General features: G+C 40.7%; 1 protein-coding gene across 1 annotated transcript in view; it reads left to right on the top strand.

Annotated features, from left to right (window-relative positions):
- The window catches only part of CSGALNACT2 (chondroitin sulfate N-acetylgalactosaminyltransferase 2), a 29634-nt gene extending 4329 nt beyond the window's left edge, over positions 1 to 25305 (top strand). Inside the window, exons 2-8 of the mRNA XM_009641953.2 lie at positions 8050 to 9296; positions 16949 to 17165; positions 17702 to 17803; positions 19375 to 19553; positions 21100 to 21194; positions 22631 to 22712; positions 23868 to 25305. Of these exons, the coding sequence (XP_009640248.1) occupies positions 8633 to 9296; positions 16949 to 17165; positions 17702 to 17803; positions 19375 to 19553; positions 21100 to 21194; positions 22631 to 22712; positions 23868 to 24160 (1632 nt within the window). The 5' untranslated portion in view covers positions 8050 to 8632 and the 3' untranslated portion in view covers positions 24161 to 25305. The remainder of the gene's footprint in view (positions 1 to 8049; positions 9297 to 16948; positions 17166 to 17701; positions 17804 to 19374; positions 19554 to 21099; positions 21195 to 22630; positions 22713 to 23867) is intronic.
- The last annotated feature ends 751 nt before the right edge of the window (positions 25306 to 26056 follow it).

The following is a 26056-nucleotide window of genomic DNA, read 5'->3' as shown; positions in this document are numbered from 1 at the left end:
GAGCTATTAGGAATACCCGTAGAAAGTGCTTCCCTGATAATCATACTAAGGTGGCTATTTGTACTTTTGTTCCCGTTTCTAGGTTGAACTTCAGCAGCCAACAGGGTAGGTAAAAATAAGTATAGTCATGTCATACTGCTGTTCCTTTAATTCCCTTACAATAAGGGGAAGACTCACTTCTCTAAGTTCGGATGTTGTGGGGGGTTTGCCAAATTTAAAAAGGGGAATAGTGCCTGCAGCAGTGCAAAACCCCACAAGCTAAATAGTATAAACTATAGGAAAAGTTGTGTAAGGTAGAAATGTTATTTATCTCGCGGAAGCTGAAGGTAGCAAGTCTGTCAGGATAGCTGTTCAATAAAAATAATTTTAAAACAAACAAGCAAGCAAACAAAAGTCCTTCAGCTGGTCTTACCTAGGATGTTTTACCTAGCTGCTTTCTTGCCAAGCAGATGTGTCTCTTCATAAAAACAGTAAAGCGACTATGAGTTGACTTTTTATTTCCTGGCCTTATCTGAAATGGGATAATACTGGCCAGCATTGTTGGTGTAGCTGGTTGGGTTTCAAGTTCCAATTTCAATTCAGCAGTTTCCAGACAAATGGGCTTGCTCCGGCTTCGCTGAAGCCAAAGCAGGGCTCCTATTCATAAGCTCATTGCTTACTTTGGATTAGGTATAAAGTAAATAATGTGAATAATGTTGTTCTTTCATTTGTCCACTTAACTATGTAATGGATTTGGTTCTGTGTAGGAGCAGACATGCTGGGACATATGATAACTTGCTTGCTTCTTTAACGTATGGGAGATAAAACTGCTTCAGCAAAAGGCCATTTTTTTCCCTTGTTATTTCACAGACTATGTAAGAATTGCATTTAAACCATTTCTATACAGTCAATGTTTCCTTCATTCGAGGATGACAGCATGCCTGCTTTTTCCAGGGACTGTTGTGGCAAAAATACCACCATTTGTAGGTTGTGGGATATCACCTTTTGCTTGCTTTCTCTGCTACGTTAGCTGTAGCGCTGAGAACAGAGACGATAAACCCCCCTTTATTTCCTGTTGCCTCAGCTTGGTGAGCTGGTTTATCTTTTGGTTATAAATGCAGGGTGGGGAAGGGGGGTGTGGTGCAGGGGCAGGACGGGTCCCTTGCCCAGCCCTGATGCTCTCTGTTGCTGTTGTAAAACCACATGCCAGGGAACTGGTTGAAACTGAGGCACAAATGGAAGAGTGAGTTTGGGAAGTGTGTAAAGACTTGCTTGATTGTCCTTCATGGGCTAAGCCTAGGAAGACTCCATCCTGCGATGATCAGGCTCCGCTATTAAAATGAAACCGTGCTCTTTTCTGTGTTTTCTTCTTAAAGGTGGCTTCTGGTTAGTATGAAGTGTGCTGCTTTGGTGGCATCTTCTGAAAAGATGCAATTAATAAACAGCATCAAAGCCTCATTTAGAGGTGGTAAAAGGCAGAATTTCTTATCAATAAAGTCTCGCTGGTGTTGAGAGTGAGTTGATCTATTGCGTGAGACATGGGAGGTAAGAAGCCCCGTATATCTTCCCTGTGTACTGGAGCCTCTGATGTGACAGTGGAAGCTTGTGGAGGGTTAATCTTAATTTTATTTTGGAGCACAGCATTTCTGCTGGCAAAAACACAATGTTGCTTTTGTAAAAGAAACAATTTGCATAGGGAATATTATTTTATGAGTAATAAATCCTCTGATTGTTGTCACCGATTGCTGAACAAACTTTTTCCTACAGGTTCCCATGCCTGAACTACTAGTCTCTGGTGTACTACGAGTACTACTACGATCCTTGTGCCAAAGGCAGGAATTTTTTTCCTTCCCATTTAGAAACTAAACAAATGTCTGAAGTTACCTATTGCAGGCATGCTTAAGCACTTGATCAGCTGTTCATAATGTATACGGTAGTTCTAGTGTTAACTGTGTGGTGTTTTGTTTTGGTTTTTTCCATGTCTTTAATTAAAAATGAGCTAAGATGCTCAGTGATCAGTGTGCAGTCGTCGTCAACCCCCACCCCCCGTGGGACTCTGGCTTTGGCAGCATTTACCAGTGGGAGTTTATAACAAAGAAAGGAGAGGGAGACAAAAACCCCCAAACCTGTGAGTGAACGGGAGTGGTGCCAGACTGGTAGCTCGGCGTTATCCCAGTGGTTCGCTGGCGAGCAGCCGGGTGAGGCTGGCTGCAGAAACACAGGAGGCTGCGTATCTGTTACTGCTGGGAGCCTGCCCCGCGACCGATGGACACCAGCCGAGCACTACTGTTTTTGGTATTTACCAACCAGGTTGAGCTGCAAACCTTATCAGAATTAGGATCACATGTTTTGTGGGGTTGAGTTAGATCTGATGGTGAGCTGATTCTGTCACCTAGTCTTCCAAGGCTGACGGCTTGTCATTTTGGGGTTTTTTAACTCTTGGACTTCTGGTTTAGATCTGCAATGTCTGGTAAAATAACTTTCTGCAGAAACTGCTCTGTCCTGTTGAGGAGTGCTGGTGCGTGCTTTTACGGGTTTGGTCCTATACAGTATTGTCCATGGGAGCATGCCAAGGTAGTATGGGAATGCTGGGAAGGTACAGAGGAGGGCATGAGGAAATGTTGATGAAAATCATTGAGAGGTAGCTGGAAGAAAAATTCACTTCAGTGTCAGTCAGATAATGTGAGTGAGTAGCAAAGCTGCATTCTGTGCTTAGAGACTAAACTTGCTTGTTGGGCTGAATTGGAACAGCGTATTATGCTCTAAACTTCGAAAAAGTAGAAAATAGGCTGCTGCTTGTGCCTGATGTGATTGATTTACCATGGGCAGTGGTTGCAATGTGTGTAAGCACAGCTTCGAAATTCTTCAGGATTTGTTATTAAACTGGTAAGGTCTAAAATATTTTATCAGTATTTTCACTTCCCTGCTGGTTTTCTTCAGTGTAGCTCTTCTTCAACTGATACGTGGCTTTCAGCTTCTTGCTTCTCTCACACGCAGCATGCGTGTGTGTGTGTGCTTGTGTGCTCGGGAGGCAGAGCTGTAGCTGAAAGCAAATCAGATGGTGGAACTGTGATTAAAAACATGTTCCGTACAGTCAGTCCAGTGAGGGTGAGACACTAGACTGAAGATTAGTTTTCTGTGGAAAGTGAGAACTATGGCCCCTAACTCTTCTTTTGGATATTTCTTTCTCTTCTTTGCTTTTCCCTTTCTATTAACATTCCGACAGCAGAAAAATCTGACTTTGGTACTTGTTTGACTAGAACTGTATAAGACAGCCCTGAACAAATTTCCTTGTGTCTTTTCTGAGGCCATACCTCAGCGGACTGTCTAAGCAGCGATGATGTGTTTCTGCATACTTAAGGTATGGTTTGAGGTTTCTCACTCTGGGGTTTATGCAAAGATTGTCCGCGACAGCAAAGGCTGCCAACTTGATTTGTGTTGGTTTTAGCAAGTGAAAAAATAACCATGCACGCAGTGTTTCTCTAACATTCATAAGCAATTCTGTTTTCAGTGACACTCTTCAGAAAAAGATGGAATATTCAAGGGATGATGTTGGACCTTATGCTTTCATTGTATAACTTGCCAAGGAGAGAATTATCTGTGTGTGGAGGGGGGTTTAAGACAGTGAATATCTGTGGCATCTGGGTGAAATTATGAACAATAAAATAACTATGAAAATCAGCTGGAATTTCATAAGCAGCTAAACTATGACCATCTAGGGCATGCTGAACAAAAAGGACATGTCTAAAGTAGAACATGCTAAAATGAGGAATGTCCGTACAGCCTGGCACAAAGCAAGTGCATACTGAATTAGGTCACTGCTTTATGTGTGAATGTTTCCCCTCTTTAGAAAGACTTACTCATCCTTTGCAACAAGGAACCAAACTGGAATGCTAATATAATAAAAACAAATTTAACAGCATTTTCAATTAGCATGCTGGTCTATTCCCTTGTGCTTAGAGAATCGGTGAGCTCTTTTGTAAGGAACAGAAACATTTCCATAGTTGAATATACATAAGGCCCTGGAAATGCAGAAAGAATAACAACCAGTTGCTTCTGTAGAACTTGCAGGTCTTTATAAGCAGAGTATAAGCCTCAGATGCCTTGTTCTTTGGAGATCATAGGGAGTATTGCAAATAGAATTGTTTCAAAGAATTGAAATAAAGTGAAATATCAGCACATGCAATTTAAAGATTTGGAACTTAATCTTTAAACACTGAAATGCTGATCCCAGGGACTTCTGCGTGATTACTTATTTCCAGGTAGTCTTATTGTTCTTTCTTATAAACTTCAGTGTGTATCATGTGACACCAAATTAATTTTCCTATTGTGATTCTTGGGATCCTGTGTGCTTTTGCTGATTCTGGGGATTACAAGAAAAAGCAGGCTGTGAAACATCTACAGCCTGGGAGTAGTTACTGGAATTCCTAAAACAGTGCTGTGCCAGGCCTAACTTGTATCAAATTCAGGTTGTAAATATGTGAAACTAATGCTTTTCTGAAAAGAGAGGGTGGCGAAAGAGAGGGCTCGTAAACCCTCCTTTGCTGGTGGGATGAGAATTAATTCCCTCACTCCTTGAAGGATGCAAGATGAAATCTGTGTCTGACTCGGTTATGGTGACTCTTCTCAGCAGAAGTAGTACAGGGGGAAGGGCGGGGGGGAGGGTGGAAGAGATGCCCGAATTGGCTCAGTCCCTACTGCTTTAGCAAACTGACTTTACGCCTTCAGCTCTCCATGTGCAATTTAAAATTTTATTGTTGTTTAACATAACTGGTTGCACGAACATTCCTTGCCTTTAAAGGCCACAGGGAAACTAGTGGGAAAAATGCCTGTTCTTTATGGTGTCGCACCAAAACTGTCAAAGATAAATAGGCAAGGCCTATCTGTGCAAAAATGCTGTCTTGTTAATAAGGTTGTCACTAGCTTACTTAGAAAAGGGTTTCAACTAATGAGGGAATAATTAGAGCCTAGAAGGAAGAGAGCCCACGAGCTCTCGACTGCCCACCATGTGTGGTTTCCATCGCCTCGGAATCGGCTTCCTGCTCCCCTTCCCTGAGCACCCCTGAAGGCAGCGCCCTGCAAAACGGCCCAGGTGCCGGCAGGAAGGCTCAGAGCTCTGCAGGTATTCATCAGCTTTTGTTCCGGCCGTGGTGACGCAATGTGAGCGGCGAGTCGCTGCGGAGGCCTGCTGACTTCCTTAATTCATGCTTACCATAAGGATGCACGTTTGGCCCGAGTTAAGGAAAGTTATTGAGAACAGAGTTGGTCTTTCATTGCCCCCTGCTATTGTCTGAGGGAATCTTAATCTCCTGGTACATTGTGTCCTCTTGACACCACATCAGGAAATCTGTTGTCACTTGCTTCTAAGACCTGAATGAGACCTAAAGAAATTTAGTGACTCATCAAAGTTGAACACAGGGCAATTTATTGGTGGAGCAAGAACAGAATAAAGGGCTACTGGGCTAATGTCCCAGCTTCAGGGGTGTCTATTTATCACTTAACAACAGTTAGTGGCAGTTTAAAGCCCTTGGTGATGGGAGGTTGCATGACTTAGGTGGCTTTAAGTTAGAGATGCAGTGATGAACCACAGCTGGCCGTGGTTTGCAGCTGCCTGCACTGCCCATTATCAAACTGTACCATGGTAGCTCAAAGAATCTCATAAGATGGTCTTAACTAGGAGTATTAGCTCCTGCTTTCTAGTACATGCTTCCATTTTCTTTAATTATCCTGTAGAAGTGAGGCGAAAGGTAAAGGGAAAACACAAACCTCTGTGTCCTGCTTTGCTGTAAGACTCAGCCTTGCCTTCCTACCCTGTCCCCAGTACCAAAAGCATCTCTATATAACTTGAAAAGCTGATTTCTGTCGTGGTACGGTAACTCTGTTTGTGTATACAGTGATGCAAAAATGCTGCTGTTCCTGACAGCAGTAATAAGGCTGTGCAGTGCAAAATAGTTGGGACTGGATTTGTCCATATTGTATGGAAGTCAGGTAGTTTGATAATTTTTCAATATGCCTTGACTGATCTAAGATGTGCCAGCTTCTGCATGGAGTGGCCTTAGTACAGTCTAGCATTTATCTAGGTTTAAAGAAACATATAGTTCTTTATGTTGATTAATCGTGTCTTCACTTCTTGCAGTCTAACAGCACGAGAATTCGGGAGGAAACGTGAAAACCCATCATATAGGCAACTTGGTACTAAAGAAAGCTTGGGATGATATTATATAATTTCTGTGAACTGGTTTTATCCTGTAGAATGTTTTTTCTTCTGTCTCCCTTGATTTGCCACATCTGGACCCTGGTCTGAGGATACATCTGGTGTTGATCATTCGTTATAGGCATTTAACTTGCATTTATACAATGTGGTGTTTGTGCAGGGAGGAGTGACTAACTTCTGTCTTATTTGGACTTAAAAGGATGTAATCTAGAATTCAGTTGATAAAACTGTTACTTACTTTGTATCAAAGTGTCCAGTAGCTTTACATGAGTTCAAAAAGCTTCAGTTTCAGATCACTATTGCCTGTAAGCTGCTTTATTAAGCACTTCTATATAAAGGATCTAATTTATTCGTGAACAGTCATAGGCAGGGACTTCAGCACTAGAAATACTAAGAACGGCTGCAGGCAGTCCTGTAGACTTTAGCTGGACAACTCCTAGGTGTGCAGCTCTTGCAAAACTTAGTGTGCATGACATCCATGCAAACCTAGGATCAGCTATCACAGGCATTGGTGTTGGTGGTATGGATAAATTACTTAATCTTTTGGGCCTAGTTATTGGAGCTTTCTTGCAAATGGGGATGCTGAATATCATGATATCACTGGTATGTGGTACCTGACTCTCACTAAAGCAATAGCCCGATGCTGGAAGCTAAATGGGAAAGGAGAAATGTTGCAAGGACATAATCGGGGAGAAACGTTGCAAGGTGTTTGTTGTAAACACATGGGGTGCATCGTGGCACCGTGACTTACTTGCAAGGATGGAGAAAGACGGGGTTTGTGTCTGCTGGCAGTGTTAGATGAAAACCTGTGCAACCCCTATATAAGGAGTGTTGGAGTGAGCAATTTTTTTCTAAACTGAAGTTACCCAAGTCCCAGAACTTCCCCCAAACAGTAATCGCACAACACAGTCAAAATGGGTGTAGAGCTGATAGATCCCTGGATAAACTTTAATGAATGAGCTTTACTTATTTTGTACAACCAAGTTTTAAATGAAAGTATTTTGTTAATGTTAAAAAGACTAACGTGCATTAAGCTTACGTCTCAGCTCTTTATGCTGACATTGAAGAGGTCCATAAACCATTTTGCTGACCATTGTTGCCAAATAGGATTTTTGGTATCCCTATCCCCCTCTTGCCTAACTGGGGTCTTTCTCCCTGGTCTTTTCTGCCGAGCCAGTCTGGTCAGCGCTGTAAGAGGGTGACCCATGCAAACAGTCAATGCCTCTTCGCACTGGCCCACCCAAATCAAAAGGTGGAAATGTTAGTAAATGGCTAGTCTGATGCTCCCTTTCATTAGTTGGGAATTGGGGTTTGAATTTGACCTATTCTGAAATGCTGGTTTTGTCAACTTGATATTTAAATCTGGAATACTTTATTCATGAGTGAATGATTATTTCCTAAAAGATACTTACTTTAAGTGAAAGTAAATGGAATTGCAAGCTGCTGCTGCTTCAAAATAGTTCTTGGAATTTTTTTAGTTTAAAGGAGGAGGAAGGGCATAGGTTTTGTTGGTGGTGTTCTCCCACAGAGAAGAACAAAACCACAAAAAAAACCATGAAGAAATTGGGGAGTTAAAGCAAATAAAACTTGATGAGACTAGAAGAACCCTTACTGCTTTAGCTAGCTATGTGAAAAATGTATTTCATTAGACGGCCCATATTGCTATTTTCCAGACACTATGTCAAAGGGAATCACTGATGGGTAATGCAATAGGAAGAAATAATGTTTTCTCTTTCTCCTTTTCCCACCCCTTCCCCCAGCGATCCATTGTATCCATGTGTTACAGCTTTGTTCATGTGTTTTCCAAATGACTGGATGCTTTGTAGTTCTAATATGCACCTTTCTTTTAATTTTAGGTTCTGTCTTCATTTTGCTGACTCAAACCGCAGATTCCAAGGAAAGGAGGGGGAAGTGGAATAAAATACTCAAGTGCCAGAGGAAAAGCCAAACTAGCCAATGAAAATTACTGTTACTAAACTGTAGACTGCTCTCACTTAAATATAGCAGGGGTGAGGGGTGGGGGGAATTGCTGTTGATTCAAAGCTTATAAAATGACTTTTGCAGACTTTCCTCACTTAACTTCAAATAGGCTAAAACCCTTCAACTAGGGTTGAATTAGGAAATGGAAATATGACTCCTTGCTGGTGTCTTCCACCTTCCTCCCCCTCTGCAGGGATTTTTGTTCGGGGTAGGAAATCCTGAACAAATTGTATGGCATCAACCGAACTTACAGTTGATGGTTATGGATGACATAGGAACTTCGGATTTGTGTCTCTGCAGTGACACCCAATTAAGGCAAAGGCTGACAACTGCTCATCAGCTACTTAATCAAAACTTGTAGTAACTTTTATGGTCATGCTTTCTCATGAACTCTGGGGTGATGTTCCCTGGAAGGCATGAGCAGATAAGTCATCTTTTTGGATTGGAAACGGAAATAATATGAGAATGCCCAGAAGAGGCTTAGTAATTCAAGCCAGGACTCGTTGGCTATTAGTGGGCCTTGCTTTACTATTCAGTTTAGTCTTGCTCATGTATTTGCTCGAGTGTGCTCCACAAACAGATGTTAACGGATCTCTACCTGGTGTCGTAGGCGAAAACATGGGTAAAGAATACTATCAAGCTCTCTTGCAGGAACAAGAAGAGCATTATCAAAACCGAGCTACCAGTCTGAAACGTCAGATTGCCCAGTTAAAGCAAGAACTTCAGGAAATGAGTGATAAATTGAAATCCCTACAGGAAAAAAAGAGCCCCAAGGTCAATGGTATGAACTACCAGGGCACCAAAGAACAAGCATCCAATGATCTCCTAGAGTTTCTTCATTCCCAGATTGACAAAGCTGAGGTGAGCGTGGGGGCCAAACTGCCTAGCGAATATGGCGTCATTCCTTTTGAAAGCTTTACGTCCATGAAAGTGTTCCAGTTGGAGATGGGACTCACTCGGCATCCAGAAGAGAAACCTGTTAGAAAGGATAAACGAGATGAATTGGTGGAAGTTATTGAGGCTGGCCTAGAAGTAATCAATAATCCAGATGAAGAAGATGGACAAGATGAAGACGATGGAGTAGGAGAGAGGCAGCTGTATAGTGAAAATGATTTTATAGAAGGTATGTTTATTACACGCTCTCCAGCCAGTTAACACAATGTGACAACAAGCTTTTAATGGTGTTTATATTTTTAGGGGTTTTACCTACTTGAATATAGTGGCGAACAGCAATTACACTGTAAGAACCTTTATTTCTAATGATGAGGATATTACTGCTTCATTATGTTGTGTTTTGTGTAGGGAGCACGAAATCCATTTCAGAGGAAGGGCTTGCTGCAAGAAGTGTACAGGGGAAGTTGTAACTGCTTAAAATACTGAGGCATTCATAATTGATTTTAGCTGAAGTCAGTGTGACACAACTGCTTATGGTACTAAATAACTGAAAGACTTCCAGTGAAACTGGTGGCAGTGGGAGGGAGAAATTGATTCATCTCTCTTGTTCCAGCATAGTTAAGCTATTCAGTATGAAGCTACAGGGTGGTTTTTTTTTTTTTTCTTCGCTCATCTCTATGCCACTTTTAGTTAGTATTCAGGCTTCTGACTGTGGCAGAGCTGGCATGCTCGTGTTGGAGGGAGCGCATCGGTAGGCTAAGATGTTCTGGTCACGGCAGCTAAAGAACTTGGTGTCCTGAGTAGACCCTCCATGGGATACAAGTTACAGGGTTTGCTAAACTGTGCAACCTTGAATTGTTCTCTTTTTCTCGATTCAATTCTCTTTCAGTGCTTGCAAACTTAATTACAGAACGTATTATAAAAACAAAAATAGCGGTTATGCTTTCAACACTTAGTGACACCCTTAAAAGATGCATTAGTGGTAAATCCTATAGAAGCTGGCTTTCAAGGTACAGTGTAAAGCTGATGGAGATAAGTATTATCAAAACCTGCCCTAGTACCTCTTTTTTGTATTTACAGTATTAAATACAGTTCATGCTGCCATAAAAAAAAAAAACCAAAAGTTGGACCATGTTATAAGAGCATTACTGTAAAAGGGACTCTGGATCTCAGCAGTACTGATGTCTGCAGTATTAAGCAAACACATGCTGGGGAAAGGTACCGTTGGCCTTGCAATAATCGGCTCTTTCAGCCTAAGATGATGTAATGGGTCTGTAGTGCAAAAAGTCTCTGCTTTTAACAGCTACTGTGTTTAATGTTTAATGCAAGTACTCTTCTTCATTCCAGAAGGTGGGGAAGGGCATAGAATCCACTCAGCTGTCTCGGTATAACACAGCCAGTGCAGTGTTAGGCTCTTAGTACAGTCTTCGCTTAAAACCATATTATTTTGTCTGGAAGTAGTCATTCTTGCAGTCTTTTAATGGTTTTCTTTTTATATTAAGCGTGCAGCTGCTTTTCCTTTACTGTTTTAGGTACTGCTTTTATTTTACTAGATTTTTTTTTTTACCAGTATTGAAATAGTTGTTCATTTTTCTTAGTGTACTGCCTTTAATGTCTGCAGACCTCCAAGAAAGCAAGGAGATGTAGGACTTTAGAACTGTACCTACACCTCTGCCTCTGTTCACAGCAGTATATTGATAATTGGTTTTGGAAGTTGAACTAGTTTCCTTTTGTTTTAAAGGCAGTTTCTTCAAGCATAGGTTACAGGAACTGTAGAAAAAATAGCAGCACTTAAAGTATTTTTATGCTGTAGCTCATACGGGTGTGTTAGCAACTAGCCATAGTGATACGTATCAGTGTCTTGTTTCAGGCAGAAGTTGTGGGTTGTGTGGGTATTCTGTGTTTACATGTATGTGAGAATAATTTAGACACTGGGCCAGCAAAAGAAAAGCCGCATCTGAATATTAGCACCTTTTTTTTTTTCTTTTTCTTCTATTGTTCCAAAACTTAGAGGTGAGAAACAGAGGCAGCTGGCAGTGGTACCTGCAGGTCCCTTGCCCTGCAGCCCTGTGAGTGGGCTCCAGCACCCTACCTCAGTTGACCCTTTGTGCATCCTTGTTTGGTGGAAGTGCAGTTGGAGAGTGATACGTCTTTCCATTTAGAAAATCCTGCTCTCTTAAGCTATCGTAAACCAGTGGGTTCCAGTTTCATGGCAGGGTTGGTTTATTTACTGAAGTCACAACAGTTCCCGTCTGCGTCCTAAGAGCACAACTAAATTGTTGCTGGATGAGCATTGCTCTTTTAAACAGTTTGTTTCTTGAGTTGGCTTGAGTTAAAACAAATAGTTTGTCACTGAAGTTCTGTATCCTCTTTGATTGCTAAAGATTATTTTGTGGTAAGTGATTTAGGGCTAAGACCATAGAGTTTTATGCAATTTGAAACAAGAGGCTGAGAAACTTTGTTGCGTGGATTACTTCTGGGGTGGGGTGCAAAAGAGAAAACCATTGCTGCATTAGTTAAGACAGAGCCATCGTATTTTATGCTTAACATAGATAAACTGGTTTTGCTTTTGTTCTGTTTTGACTTGCAGGATTTTTTTTCTCCAAACAAACACATACATATCTACAAAAACTTACCCACAAAACTGTGTCACAAGTATAAGCTAAACTAGGCATTTTCATTCTAGAAGTGTTCTAGCTTCCTACCTCAATAGGCTAACTTTTCATGTAGGTAAATGTTTAGTTCTGGGAATTATTTCAGCTTTTTTCCTAGAATTGCGAGATACTAGACTAAACCTTGAGCTGTGTAATCTTCTGTGGAATGTACTTTAAGTCGTATTAGTAAATACTTGGAGAATTTGGTGGCTGTTTAAATAAGTTTAGAATATGTTATCTTACAGACAGTTATACCTGATGGTATGTCTTCGTCACCACTGAATGTCTGAAGTTCTTCCCCAGCATTTACACTGTCTTTGCTCACTCAGTGGAATATCAGTCTCGATTTGTAAAAGCATCAAGAATTTTTTTCTTACTGTATTTTAGGATTTACCTATATTGGAGTCACTTGAGACAACAAAGACTAATGACATGAATTTAAACTGAATCTGCCTTTTCTATTTTATAAATTGACATTTCCTAAGCAAACTTTTCTGGGAAAAGTACCCTTAATTACTCAGTAATACATGGTAGTCTGAATCGACTGATTTTTATTACTCTAATACTGCACAGGCCACCTAACGTGTTAAAAAAAAAAAAAGAGAGAGAGAGAGAGAAAAAGCATGCTGATGGATGGTAACTTTCTTGCTGCTCTGTTCTCTGCTCTGTGCCCTCGCTGTAACTGTCATGCAGCTTTTTTGCTGCACGCTCAGCCTCTGTGGACTCCACGTGAAGTTATTCTGCCTTCTACCACTGGTGCAAGGAAGCTGTATCCACGATAGGGAGCAACCTCTTCAAGTGTTATTCAAACTGATGCTCTGGGTTTTTTTAGCACTGTAAAACGAAGTAATGACCAATTGTGTTTGGGAGCTGTGATTAGGCAGAGCTGCCCCAGCCACATCATGGCTATTGGCAGGCTTCGAGCAGTCACACCAAGCAAAAATGAATTTGCAAGTGTGCATTGCAACTATAAAGATACTTTCTGAAAGCTCCAAATTATTTTTCATAACGCTCAATTGACTTGCTCTGCTGATGAAGAGAAAACCAGCAAGTTTCTCAGCTCTGCAGGGCTCCATTGGCAGCACTGTTACCTTTTTGCTTTGCTGCAACCCAGAATGAAACTTCCAGAATTTTAATATTAACGGAACAAAAACTTGACCTTAAAAAAAGGTCTTGTTCTGCAGTTGCTGTTTGAGGAAACACTTTGAAGTTTTTCTTCTTAATATTTCCATTAGATCTAAGCATATGAGAAACAGGAGTACACCATTCCCTTTGGGGTGAAGAGTACCTCTAGAGAAAATAAAAATTGCAATATTACGTATTTTCACAAATAAAGGGGTCTAAGACTATAAACAATGAACTGAATTGCTGAATTGGGTGTTCTAAGATAGCTCAGGATTAAAAATAGATTTCTTTGAGACCAGCATTTGATAATATTGAGAAACAGGATCAGTAAGATGGGAAAAGCATAACAGTATTACCTCTGTCCATCCCCTTTCTTCAGAAGCCTGTGACATTAAGCCTTGAATAGCGATGCAAAACTTGGTGAGGAGCCTTTATGGATATCTGTACTTTACTATCAGTGTAACTGGTTTATTTGGGCTCCATTTATCAGTGTAACAGGTTTATTTTATCAAGAGATTAAAAGCTTTTCCATTGGATAGACATTTAAAATTAACCTTTGGAGAACCCAGGCATTAGTGTATTTTCAGAAGCTAGTTAGCCATTAGTTAATCTCTAATAAAGGTCTTGTTATTGAATGTCTACCAGAATTGAGTGCTGCTGTTCGGGCGCACTTCTCTTGCTTCTGTGTTTCCAGTTGGAACCAGGCAAAGTCCAGAAACTATCTTTATGTCTGAATCTCAAGGGAAGACTGCCTACCCGAAATGTGTCCTTGGCATGTAAAAATTGTTTATCCCAATGCTGCAAGCTCAAATTCAAAACTTTTCCAGAGTCCTTGCCATCCATAGAACAGTGTGGGTCGTTTGTCATGCAAACAGCCCCTTCAGTATGTCCTGCCTAAGACCAGAAACTGGCCAGTGTCCTGGGAACTTCAATGGAGAATTTTAATACACACACACACACACACACAGGACATGTGTCTTAAATTCCATAGACCAAACACTTTCTTGGTAGCTTTCTTGGTAGCTTTAAAACAAGTAATAGTATTCAGTGCAATAGCAGAACAGCTTTCTGGCTTTGATAGTAACTGATCCCCAGTATTCCTAAGATTTAACTTGTTTGGTGAGAAACAGAACTTCTGCAAAGGGAGTAAAGCTTCATGGACCAGGAATAACAGCTGTTAAATTATTTCTGCTACTTTTTACCTCTTTGCTTATAGAGCCCTATGTTGGATGGCAGCCAGTGTATGCTAGTTGGAAGGTGAGATAGCAGGTTTTGTTACATGAGTCAGTCCCAAGTGTTAAAAACCTGAGTACGCTAAGAAGTAAAACAGATGTGGGTTCTTTTTCTGGCTGTTCAATTCTGGCTTCTGTATATAGAAGCTTTAATTCTGTAAAAGTGTTCAAATTAGTAGATTACCCATGGAGGTTAGCTCATAGCAAGGAGAATAATTTGAGGAGCACATAAAGAAGTGTGGCGCTGGTAGGATGTTGATATTAAAAAGTTTGGAATTCTACACTCCAGCAATTGAATATTGACGAGGCGCTGCTCAAATTCAGACTTGCATATTAAAGTCTTTATGAAGTTACAGCAGCCTTTTTTTTTAAAGTTACTTTAATCTAGAAATTTTTATTCTGTACTACAGCCTTCTGTAGGAGACTGACACCTAAGCTTACCTTTTGATTAAAGGTAAGCTGTTGGCAACTGTAACATGCTTTTTAAAAACTTCACTTACATTGTAAATGGTATTTTCATCTGTAAACAGCTATTGGATACTAGGGGAAGGACTGGAATGTACGATACTGAATGTTAATTTATGCGGGAGTACTGGTACAAAGTATTTGCTGCGTACTGCATGAGAGCGTGGTGTGCAAACACCGTGGTGCATCAGCTGCTCCGGTCACCAAGGAGTAGAAAAGGACTGAGAGGGATTTCAGGTCTTTTTCTGCTTCTGACAGTCAACACTGTGGACTTTCATTGTTTGAAACTCCCTTTTCAGTACTTGTAATTAATACTGATTTGAAACTGCCATGCTTTTCCTGAGCATTAAAATGTGGTGCGTATTTCGTGCAGCTCTGTGTTCACAAAGGAATAAATGCAGATTTGTATCTTGTAAATAAGTGCATTGCAAAACTTTGTTCAAAGGGTAGGAAGCATTTAAGTTGAGAGGTTAGATTTGGTCACCACCAACTTGCAGTGTGATGGCACCAGCTTGTTCTACTACACCCCATCTCCCCCAGACCCTGTCGGGGTCATCCACATTTCCCGTTGGGTCTGTCAGGGCACACGCTTGCCCGCAAGGAAGAGTCCATTTCAGAGCTGAATATTGGAGGGGAATAGGGAGCTTGCTGTAAAAGAGAGGCTGTTGGGCAGATACAGGACAGGGGCAGAAGGAGGGAACATCAGTGAATGAAACTGGATTTGGTTTGAGGAGGGAGGCTGGAGCAGAGAGGAACATGGAGGGAGTTAGGCAGGTCTAGGGAAAGGACTCTTTGTAAGGGGGGGGATAGAGGAAAGAAGTTGGGGCACAGTGGTGTACACGTTCCTTTGCTGCTTCTGTTGAATGAGAAGGTAGTGGGAGAATGGGAACGTGGAGGAATATTGGCCTGGAGATAGGGAGAGAAGCAAAGCTGTAAGATCACTTCTTTCTAGTTCCCGAGATAGACAAACAAAACCAAGCTGCTCTAAGTTTGAGGTCTGCTTCCTTCACATACCTTGACTGCCCTTGATTTCAGTTGCAAAGAAGACGGTAACAACAAAAAGGACAGTATAGATACTGAGCACAAAAGACAACCCTCTGTGTCACCAGAACAGTTCATCTGCCCTGTGCCCTGCCACCTTTTCTTTGGGTGGGAGGCTGGGAGAGTGTTTCGGCTGCTCTGGAGGCTGGCTTGCAGGAGAAGAGGCAGTTCAGGCCTGCCGAGGGATTGGGAGTGCACTGGTTGTGTAGTGTAAAGGCAAGTGTGTTCCTCATGCTTGGGGATGTGCAGCTTTTCATAACTTTCTCAGTGGTCTGTGTGGTCAGCTCAACTGAAAGTTGTTTGAGTTATAGCATAGCTTGTGTTTCGTCTCTATAATGTACCTTTTTCTTGTTGGGGGAGAGGGGAGAGCGGAGGTGGGATGAACATAGGGAATTCTGTTGGAGGATTTTTCCGGTCATCATTTTATACTCTCAGGTTGGTATGGAAGGATGACCAACACAGAGCTCGGTTCAGTCAAAGCCACAGATGAGTACTGGTCTTTTCCTTTGCAGTGTAACGTTAGAGAGGCTGTTGGCTTGAGTTGTTTCCTTGATGGCCCTTAAATGAAAATGATCAGCTAACCTAAATATTTGTTCTGAATGGGATAGATTTCCCTATCCATTAGGAGTAAAATGTCTCTAAATAGGTAAACCTGTTTATAGAGAACTGGTATCGTTTCCTCAAAGTGTTACAGCTATGGAGAAAACTTCGCTTATGTCCTTAGAGGGCCATGGCTACAGTAAAATGCCACTGTCTGTATTTATGGGATAGAAAGCACTGTAGCTAGTGGTCAGCAGTGAAAACAGTTTTAAAGCGTTCCAGCATTTATCACGTGGATTTTTGTTTTATATATATCACATTTCAGATTTCACAGGCTTTGTCAAGCGAGTTATTGTGTCATTTGTTCTGCCCACAGCTTGTGTCGCGTTGATTGCTGGCCAGATGATCTCAGCTTTTACTGCAGACTAGCTCAGGGGAAGATCCTTACTGAAGGGCTTAAGAACAGGCAATATTAGATTTCAGCCATCTTTTTCCATATCAAATAGTTGAATTCGCCTTTTGTTGGGAAGACCCAACTCTAATTCTGCTGGAGAAGTTGATGTAGGACCATAAAATCTATCTTAAGATGCAGGGGGAGCTGGAGATTGATTGAGATTGTTTTTCAGAGCTGGTCTAAGAAGGTAGGAGGGTGATTGTGATAATCGGTGGTTTGTGGATTTTTTTGTTTTTAGGAAAACCCCAGAAGCTTCTCCTCAAAAGCTTTATTTTTCACTTCTTTATAGTTCTCAGGAAAAACGGTGTTTCTGAAATACAATTGCTGGGTTCTTTGACTTTACAAATTACTTGTGTGACTTATTCTTCAGGTTACTATCGTACAGAAAGAGATAAGGGGACACAGTATGAGCTGTTTTATAAGAAGATGGATGGCATGGAATACAGGCATGTCACCTTGTTCCGACCTTTTGGACCCCTCATGAAAGTGAAGAGTGAAACGGTCGATATTTCTAGATCGATCATTAACATTATTGTCCCTCTTGCTGGAAGAACTGAGGCATTTGCACAATTTATGCAAAACTTTAGGTAGGTGCATGAGATCATATAGTGAGCTATATTGCTGATTTTCAGTATTTTGTTTCGTTTTCAAAATAAATTTCTGTTCTGGTGGATTTGTGACAGAACTAATGATTCCAACATTGTGTGCAACTGCCTTGGGATGTTTGTAACTGAGCCTATTGTACGGAGAAAATCCTCCTTCTAAAAGGATTTAAGAGATTCTCAAACTGCACCAAAACCCCTTTTAGATCAAATGCCAGGGCCGCTGTGAACCTGGACACAGATGGTCTTGAACATTGTTTCTGTATTTACAACAGTTTTTGAGCTCCTGTTTATAAAATAAGGTGTTGGAATGAGACACACAGTATTGGAACCTTCTGATTCAAATGGGAAAGATGGGGAAAGAAGACGGAAAATGTTTTTTGTTTTCTTTAGAAGCTAGTTGAAGTCTGACTGGAGTACTTAAATCTGCTAATACTTTTAAATGCAATAGCTTTTAAGTACCTGAAGCTTCTGTTGTGTTGCAAGTAATTATTAATATCAACTTACCTTTGTGCTTACAGGGATGTGTGTATTCACCAGGATAAGCGTGTTCACCTCACAGTGGTGTATTTTGGACAAGATGGGCTATCAGAAGTAAAAAGCATCCTAGAATCCGTAGCTAGGTAAGTTGATCCAATATAGGTCAATACAAACTATATTGATTGCAATTTAAAATGTTTTTTTAAAAATGATGAAATAATAAAAAGAACAATTTTATAGTGCATTACAGGTTAATAGGAAAAGTAAGTTTTATTTACCCTACACTATTTTTTGGTTGGCATTTTACAGGTTAAGTTGCAAAAGGCTCCTGGAGACTACTAAAAATCAAGTTATAGGCCAAAAAAGACTTAATAGCAGTGTCTTTGAGGTTTCTATTTGATAGTCCAAGAGACAGCAGGGGGGTGAGCTTTGCAGTAAGTCATGCTAACAGATTGATCAGAATTGAAGTTCTTTGGAATGGGGATGTACATTTCAATAGTTCTTTCACTGGAGAATCAATTTTATTTAACGATAAGGAAGAGAAATGTAGTCAAAGTAGGCTGGTGGGCTGCTGAGTGTGAGAAGTTAAGCTTTGCCCTCTGCCCTCTTAAGTACTGGGTAATTGGACCTATACCTAACCTCTGCTATAAAACAACTTTAAACACTGTTTCATCATGGCTGTCTCAGCAAATAACATTACGGCAGCATGGATTTAAAATTCCCAAATGTTGCTTTTTTTTTTTCCCTCCAGAGGGATGGGACAGGTAATAGCATCTGTAAGCCTGTAACTGATGGGATGCCCTTGTTAGCCAAGGATGAGCTGGGCTCCCAAGTGTCCCCATCTCGCAGCGCAGGCCAAGGCTCTGCTTGATGAAATGTATTAGGCACAAGCTATTGTGTCGCTGGCTTAAAATGTGAGGCTGAGTTGGCCTGGTGTGCCGAGACATCTTCTAGGAAGGGAGGAGTGCATCTGCCTTCCTCCCACAGAGCCTCCCCGGCATCTAGGTTGCCAAGTGCTGGCCGGTTCTCTTTCTGAGACCTCTCTGCTGCCCTCTCTGTGAGATGCCCTTCTCTTCTCACAGCATTGAGCCAAATTCAGTACTATGAATTCACCGGGCGTTTATCTGGTTCTTTATCTTCTTAATGGTGCTACTGTTGAGTATTTTCACTCTGTTCTCTGCAAGCATTAACCTCTGAAGTGTCACTGAAGTAGACGCTTAACCTTGCTTGAAGATATTCCCCGGGTATATTTCCAATCTCCCCTTGCTGCTCCTTCCCTTTTCTGCAATGAGTAGTACTACTGGTATGAAATAGCGAGGAGAAGCAAACTGACTGGTTTATGGTGGCATCACCAGACAGATGGCCTTTTGCCTCATGAGTTTGGTGGTGCCGGGACTCTGGCTTTATGTTTGCCCTCCTCTCTGTCATAGTGAAGACAGAAATACTGCTCTATTAGTCAGGACTTCTTAGTTTGTGGGGACAAATTTTAGATGGCATTGTAATTTCAGAGGATGCTTTAATTCATGTCAGTTGCCAAAAGGCCTTTTAAATCTGTCTGAACTATTAAATGCAAAGCGAAGTTATGAAGACCAAGGTCCGTGGTTTTACAATGTCTAAACTCTGACACTTAAAATAGACAACTAGGTGAAACAGATAGGTTTTTCTCATTCTGATATAACTGGTTTTTAAAAAAATTTCCAGAATTTTCTTTTAAAGAAACTAACTTCCACAATTATACGCTCGTCTCTTTGAATGAGGAATTTAACCGAGGCCGGGGACTTGACATGGGTGCCAGAGCCTGGGAGAAGGGCGAGGTCCTGATGTTCTTCTGTGATGTTGATGTTTATTTCACAGCCGAGTTCCTCAACAGTTGTCGCTTAAATGCTGAGCCTGGTATGTTCCTTTACAGTTGCTGTAACCGAGTCTTGTCATCTTGTTTGGCTTAAACTGGCCTGTGTTGAGCGCAGGGAAAGCTAACTTGAGTGGTGGAGCTATTTCAATACCATGCACCTAGGAAAATGAAAAAGCACAAATGACAATAGTATTTAGACTGAGAAATAACTTTTGCCTAACACCTTGTCCTTGTTGTACAATAAAAACAATTTTCACATTTTCTTAAGATTTGGCTGTCTAAAAGAAAGCTGGACAGTTCAATTGCTTTAACTATTAAACTGCATGTAAGTTTGTATAACAAAATGCAATGCAGCACTTAAGGGTGGAAGATGATTTTTGTTACACTGAAATCTCTTAACAAGTTTGGATTATGTCTTCTCACACTTGTATGGCCAAGACACATCACATACAAATGGTTTTCAGTAGAGCTACACAGTGTGCTCCGTACAGAGACTCAGATAATGTTCCACACTTAAATCCCAAGCTCTGAAATTTTCTGACCATATTTCTCAGGTTTGTATGAAGCTTGCTTGTTCTACAAGCTTCTGCCAAGAAGGATAAAACTGTCTTCAGTTAACAAGCGTGCTAGTTAAGACCTTCTCCTGTCAAACATTTGTTTGTTTGTGGGATTTTTTTTTAATGCTTACTCTTATTCCAGATTTGTTGCAGCCAGAAACCATTTACTCCAAATGTCAATTTGGAATGAATAGACTTTTTCTTCACATAATAAACAGGCAAGAAAGTCTGCTATAAGCCAGATATTTGGATTCTGTTTCTTGCTTTTTCTCTCATTTCTGTCTGTTTCTGCACTTCATGGAACGAGGTGTATAAATAACTGGAAAAACTTCGGAGAGGAGCATCTTGTGAGCTTTCACAAGGAAGGGAGTTTGAGAAACTGCTTGACGATTCGTACTGACAGTTTGTCACCTTACTTCAGCTGACACCTGATGTTCAGAGTCCATGCCCAAATCAGGGTACTGAGTGTTCTCATGGGCTGTCGTCGATACTTTGAAAAATATTTATCTGGTTTCTGTAATAGCATAATAGGCATAGAACTGGTGTCACAGCATAATCGGGATACTCACGATGCTTAATGCCCTGGCAGGACATCCTGGATGTACACACTTTTAAATGCTTGTGGGAAGAGGCACACTCATAAAACTCAGGCTATGCAAGGTGTTACTTGGACTTGGTTATTTTTTAGCTTTACTGGATATCATTATTGCAGGGATTTTTCACATATTTTTAATATATATATATAATATTTTATATGTATATAAGTATGTATAACTGTATAAATGTATACCCATAGAGTATGTATAAATATGTGTACATATATATATTATTATTTTTTAATCCTATGAACTCTGCCTCACTGGATGTTATGGGCTACCTAAATGGGAAATCCTAGCCATTAGACCTTATATTTATTTGTTTTCACTAGATGGCTAATAGCTAATATTTCACATAAAGAGAATACTTCTAGTTTCTCCTTGCCTTCAGAAAGGATGCCCACAGCAAGTAACAAATACCTTTTGACTTCCAGGGAAGAAGGTGTTTTATCCTGTGGTATTCAGCCTTTATAATCCTGCTATTGTCTATGCCAACCAAGATCTACCACCCCCTGTGGAGCAACAATTGGTAAGCAGCATGATTTATTCTGGATAGGATTAGTTGTGCTTTGTATTAAAACAAAATTAAGTGTAACTTAATAGTCTGTTTGGGATATCTTATGACCTTTGGCAGCGCGTGTCTAAACACTTTTTTCCATGATGTGCTTTTTGCCCATCGTGGAAGAAAAGCTTATCAAACAGTACAAAACTCATTCTTAGATAAACTTGGAGTTCTATCTAAATTAAAAAAAAAAGGTGCTATTAATCAAATGAAGTCGGTAGTTCTGATCTGTTGCTTAATTCTGGCTTAGAAAGCCAGTGTTTTTGGAGGGTAGAGGCAGCAAATTCCATCTTGTGTTTCGGCAAACAAGGAAGTGGTGAAAGGGAAAAAAAAAAAGCAGTGAGTGGTGCTGGAAAAGCTTCCCTCAGTATCGGTTATCTTTGCGAAGTGCCAAATGGTAGTTGGAGGAAGCGTGCAATGTAATTCAAGGTGGGCTAAGATGTTCAGTCACTTGGTGTTTTTGTGCTGTGGGCAGCTGTATTCTGTGCAGATTGTTTCTTTACCTTTGCTATCCAACATCTGCAGAACCATGGGCTGCTATACTGATAGTTTCATCTTGCTTTTGGAATGAGAAACACTGCTTCTAGGGAAGCTTGTAGTCAAAATAATAAACAAATAAACCCCGCAAACTTTCAAGAAAATAGGTTTCAGGATAATTTGGGGCTAAGGAGAAAAAAGTACATACTGTATTTCTGAGTTGTTGCCTGAAGGTGGAATGGCCACGGTCAATGTCCAGCCTGACTGTCTTTCACGAGGCTGCATAAATGAAATTGGGTTTCACGGCTGGGACTTCTGAGGAAGACAGGTTTGGAGGAGAGAAAGGAGAGTGCAACACAGTCTTACCTAGAGACAAGAAAAACATAATAACCCTCACCCCCTATGCTGTTTGTAAGGATCCCTCTGAAAGTAGGAGGGAAGCCTTTGCATGTGGCCTCAGGTAGTCACAGCTGAGAGAGGAGTGAGCTCTGGCCTGACAACGCCGCTGTTTACTTCTTTGAACCCAACAACTGCATGGTTGCTGACTTCAATCACAAAACTTACTTTTCTTGTCATATCCGAACAAGAACAACAAATGTGGCCTTAGAAACTGGGTAGGAATTTGGCAATAGACTACCAAAAACTTACAGCTTGCTCTGAGCAGATATTTAGAAATTGGAGGTGGTGTGACAGAAAGGTGAATGTGGAAACTGCAATGCAAGTAAGTATTTGGAGTCGGGTGGCAAAGGCTGAAGTGAACAGCAGGTAATTAGGAAGCCCACATCTGCGCAAGGCACCAAAATACCAGAAGTGTTACATGCTGTATCCTGCACTGAGCAAATGATCAGAAGAGCTTAGCATACAAATGCAATGTACCTCCTTCGATGTATTTTGCACTTCAAAATGATACTGTTTTAAAATTGCAGGTACACAAGAAAGATTCTGGTTTCTGGCGGGATTTTGGCTTTGGGATGACCTGTCAATATCGGACAGACTTTCTGACTGTTGGTAAGATGAAACTGTAAAAAAAAAAAAAAAAATTGTGTGTTTAAAAAATGATTCTCTGTTCTTATCTAACAGGAAGGTAATGTATTTATTTCTTTTATTACTGTCCCAAGCCCAGCAGTCAGACTTGCTTGACAAGTTTGACCAATGAGATAAATCAGTTTTGCTAGATTTTGATGTCCCACCTGATGAGTGTTTGTTAAAAGTCACAGTATTTTTTAATAACAACTTTCACTCTAGAACTTTTAAAAATATTTCTTTTTTTAATATTGTGACTGTCTGAAGCAAATTAATCAAGTTCAAGAAACACATCCCTCAAGTAAACCACTAACATAGACAAGAAGCATTCAAATTCTTTCTTTTAAATAACCTTGAGTAGTTGAATGTAGTTGTTCGAGGCTTTAGAAATGCGCTTTGGCACCCCCTTGTGTCATGCTGTTAAAACTGAGAGCAGCTTGGTGTACTTGAGTTGAAGATAGTCTGCCAGAAGGTGTAATGATAGAGCCCGATGGGCTGTATAATGGCTTGTATGCAGGCTGACTTCTACTAGCAGTCATATTGCCATGTGTATGGTATATGCTAAATGAAAACTTCATAATTCTTGAGTTTTGAAATTGTGTGTGAGTCTGGGTTGATTTTCGGTGTGGTCCTGGAAAGGCAAGAGAACTTAAAATGGTGGAACAGGTTCCTTTCCTTGATCCAGCTTTTTGAGTTGTGACCTATGGAGTAATTGCTGGCATTTTTAGAGAGGGCTTTTCATATGGTGCATGACTGCTTCATTTTCCAGCTGCTAAAATCCATTATGATTGCTAAAAATAACCCAAAAGCATAGCCGGTGAGGTTTGCCTACAGTTTTCTGCAGCTGTCACATGGGATGTCATGCATAATGCGATTTGGAGACACTGTTCTAAGAGACTTTCTGAAGCCAGCAGTACGTGATCTGTGTCTGGGGCAGTTTCCACCACAAAGGATGTGGTACGCTTGAAGCTCCTCTCCCTCGATTTGGCATGCTTTGGCATGGAGAACTTGAAGTTAATTGCCCCAGAATTTCTGGTATGTCGTACCGGATTTGGTAATACATTACACAAGGAGTGTTGCTCTTTTTGCCTTACATCTAGCCTGCGTGCCAAAATAATGTTTTCTGATATTGTTTTTTAGGGGGCTTTGACTTGGAAGTGAAAGGCTGGGGCGGTGAGGATGTTCACCTTTACAGAAAGTACTTGCACGGTGACCTTATTGTGGTCAGGACACCGGTCCCTGGTCTCTTTCACCTCTGGCACGAGAAACATTGCGCAGACGAACTCACTCCCGAGCAGTATCGCATGTGTATCCAGTCCAAAGCCATGAACGAGGCCTCTCACTCGCACCTTGGGATGCTGGTCTTCAGGGAGGAGATTGAGACTCACCTCCGTAAGCAGGCTTACAGGACTAACAGCGAAGCAGTGGGTTAAATGTCACCCCCATGACGTTTGACGACTTCAAATTCACAATGAACCAGCATCATTTTACAGCCTTAATTCAGCTTAAAAATGCAGTGCCTCTCTTTTTCAGTGAAGAAGAGTTTAGGGGTTTTTTGGTTCTTGTATTTGTTTTCCGAGTAATTCTTTGACTGATATGCTGTTACCTACATATCTTGCAAGTTCAAGCACCTCAAATAAATTGGAAAGTGTATGTAGTTAAAGGAAAGTGTCTTCAGTATTGGTTGGAAAAATCAGTGGAATGTACAACTCAACACTTTTCCACATGGTACATTTCAATTCTTCTATTTGCATTATTTTAAGAATTAAATTAAATAATCTTTTGTGTTGTCTTGAGTATTTTCAGTCTGTGTGGCTCACTGCGCTGGGACTTTAGAAGGATACTGTACTTATGCTCCATTGTAGAAAGAAGAGAAAGGTGTGGGAAAGAATCTCGCCGTGGAAGGTATACGGACGCGCTGACTGGTACGCTGACTGTTCAGGTTGCTGATTTCACAGCAAGGGCTTGGTGCTGCATTTGCTGTGTGACCAAACATTCACATGGTTGAATATAGAATAATTCACATGAAAAAGGGGGGAAATGAAAATCTTCTAAAGTGGAATTTTGGAGCATATAGTGTAATTTCATGCTGCAAAAGAGACACCACCTTTTTATCCCGGTGATGGATCAGACCTGGGATGGGAATGATCCAGTTGGGTGTTCCTGGGTCTGGTCTTCTCCCACAGTAAACGCCACATCACAGAATTCCTTCTATAAACTGAGCTATGCGCTTAAACTCATTTGTTTAAAGATTTTTGACCCCCCTCTTCCTTATTCAAGGCCCTGCCTGTACATCTCGTCCTTTAAGTTGAGGAACCATCTTTTCATTCCCATATAAATGTATTAGAGGCCCACTTGCTAGTATGCCAATATTGTCCTTTTGCTTGCTTTTCCTCTTTCTGGCATTTTCCTTACGTGTTTTTGGAAGGCAGTCATAATACTCTTAGCTGTTTCACTGACTGACAAAGCAAGTGCTGTTACAGTCTTTCTTCATAGGATGCTCTCCATTCCACTGATTATCCTCACAGCCTTATTCTTCACTTTTTCAGTCTGAGGGCGTTTTAGGGGACTTTTTTTTTTTTTTTTTTTTTAATTTTGTGGTTTTTTGACCATCCATAACCATTTTGAAGTGAGTTTGAACCTTCTCTGAGTTAGCCCAGAGAGCCCTGTTACACAGTCTGCCTTCCCAGCAAATGACTCTCTGCAGTTAAAGCAAGAGCCCCATAAAAATCTTACAAATTAAGACGTATGCATGTTTGTTTAGATCCGTATTTTAGATGCATCAAATAAAGAAAGCCCATTATGTTATTCCAGGTTTGGTTTTGGGGGGTTTTTGGGGGCTTTTTTTTTTTTTTTTTTTTAACTTTGTGGTTTTTTGAGCATGCATAAGCAGAATTATGCTGTGGTCTCATTAGTGCCTTGTACAATGGCACTACTACTTCCCTACCTCCCTTTTGGATATTTTGGGATGCATAAACAGTTTAAATGCAGGCAGGTCATTTTTCATGTTTTCTTATATGCTACCATATGGCATGCCTCATTTTTAATACATTTGTTTATAGAATGAATGCTGAGAATGCTAATTCAGTGGTTGAGCCATTTGCATGGTCTCCACTGAATTTAGAAATCAGTTGAAAACCCTTCTCAAACCAGGTAATTAAGATCTGTTTATGAACTCAGTTTGCTTTAAGAATTCTGAAGGCAATTAAAGATTTAAACGGTTGATTTCTGAATAGCAGATATGCTGTGCAAATAGTTCTGGGCACTGATCCTTTTTATATGTACATAAAATTTGCCTTTATGTAACTTATTGTGGAGAACAGTGTACT

Source organism: Egretta garzetta, unplaced genomic scaffold (assembly GCF_000687185.1).
Source record: "Egretta garzetta isolate BGI_Z169 unplaced genomic scaffold, ASM68718v1 scaffold56, whole genome shotgun sequence".
In the NCBI taxonomy this organism is placed as follows: Eukaryota; Metazoa; Chordata; class Aves; order Pelecaniformes; family Ardeidae; genus Egretta; species Egretta garzetta.
The sequence above is the reverse complement of the archived record's forward strand: the minus strand, read 5'-3'. Positions and strand labels throughout refer to the sequence as shown.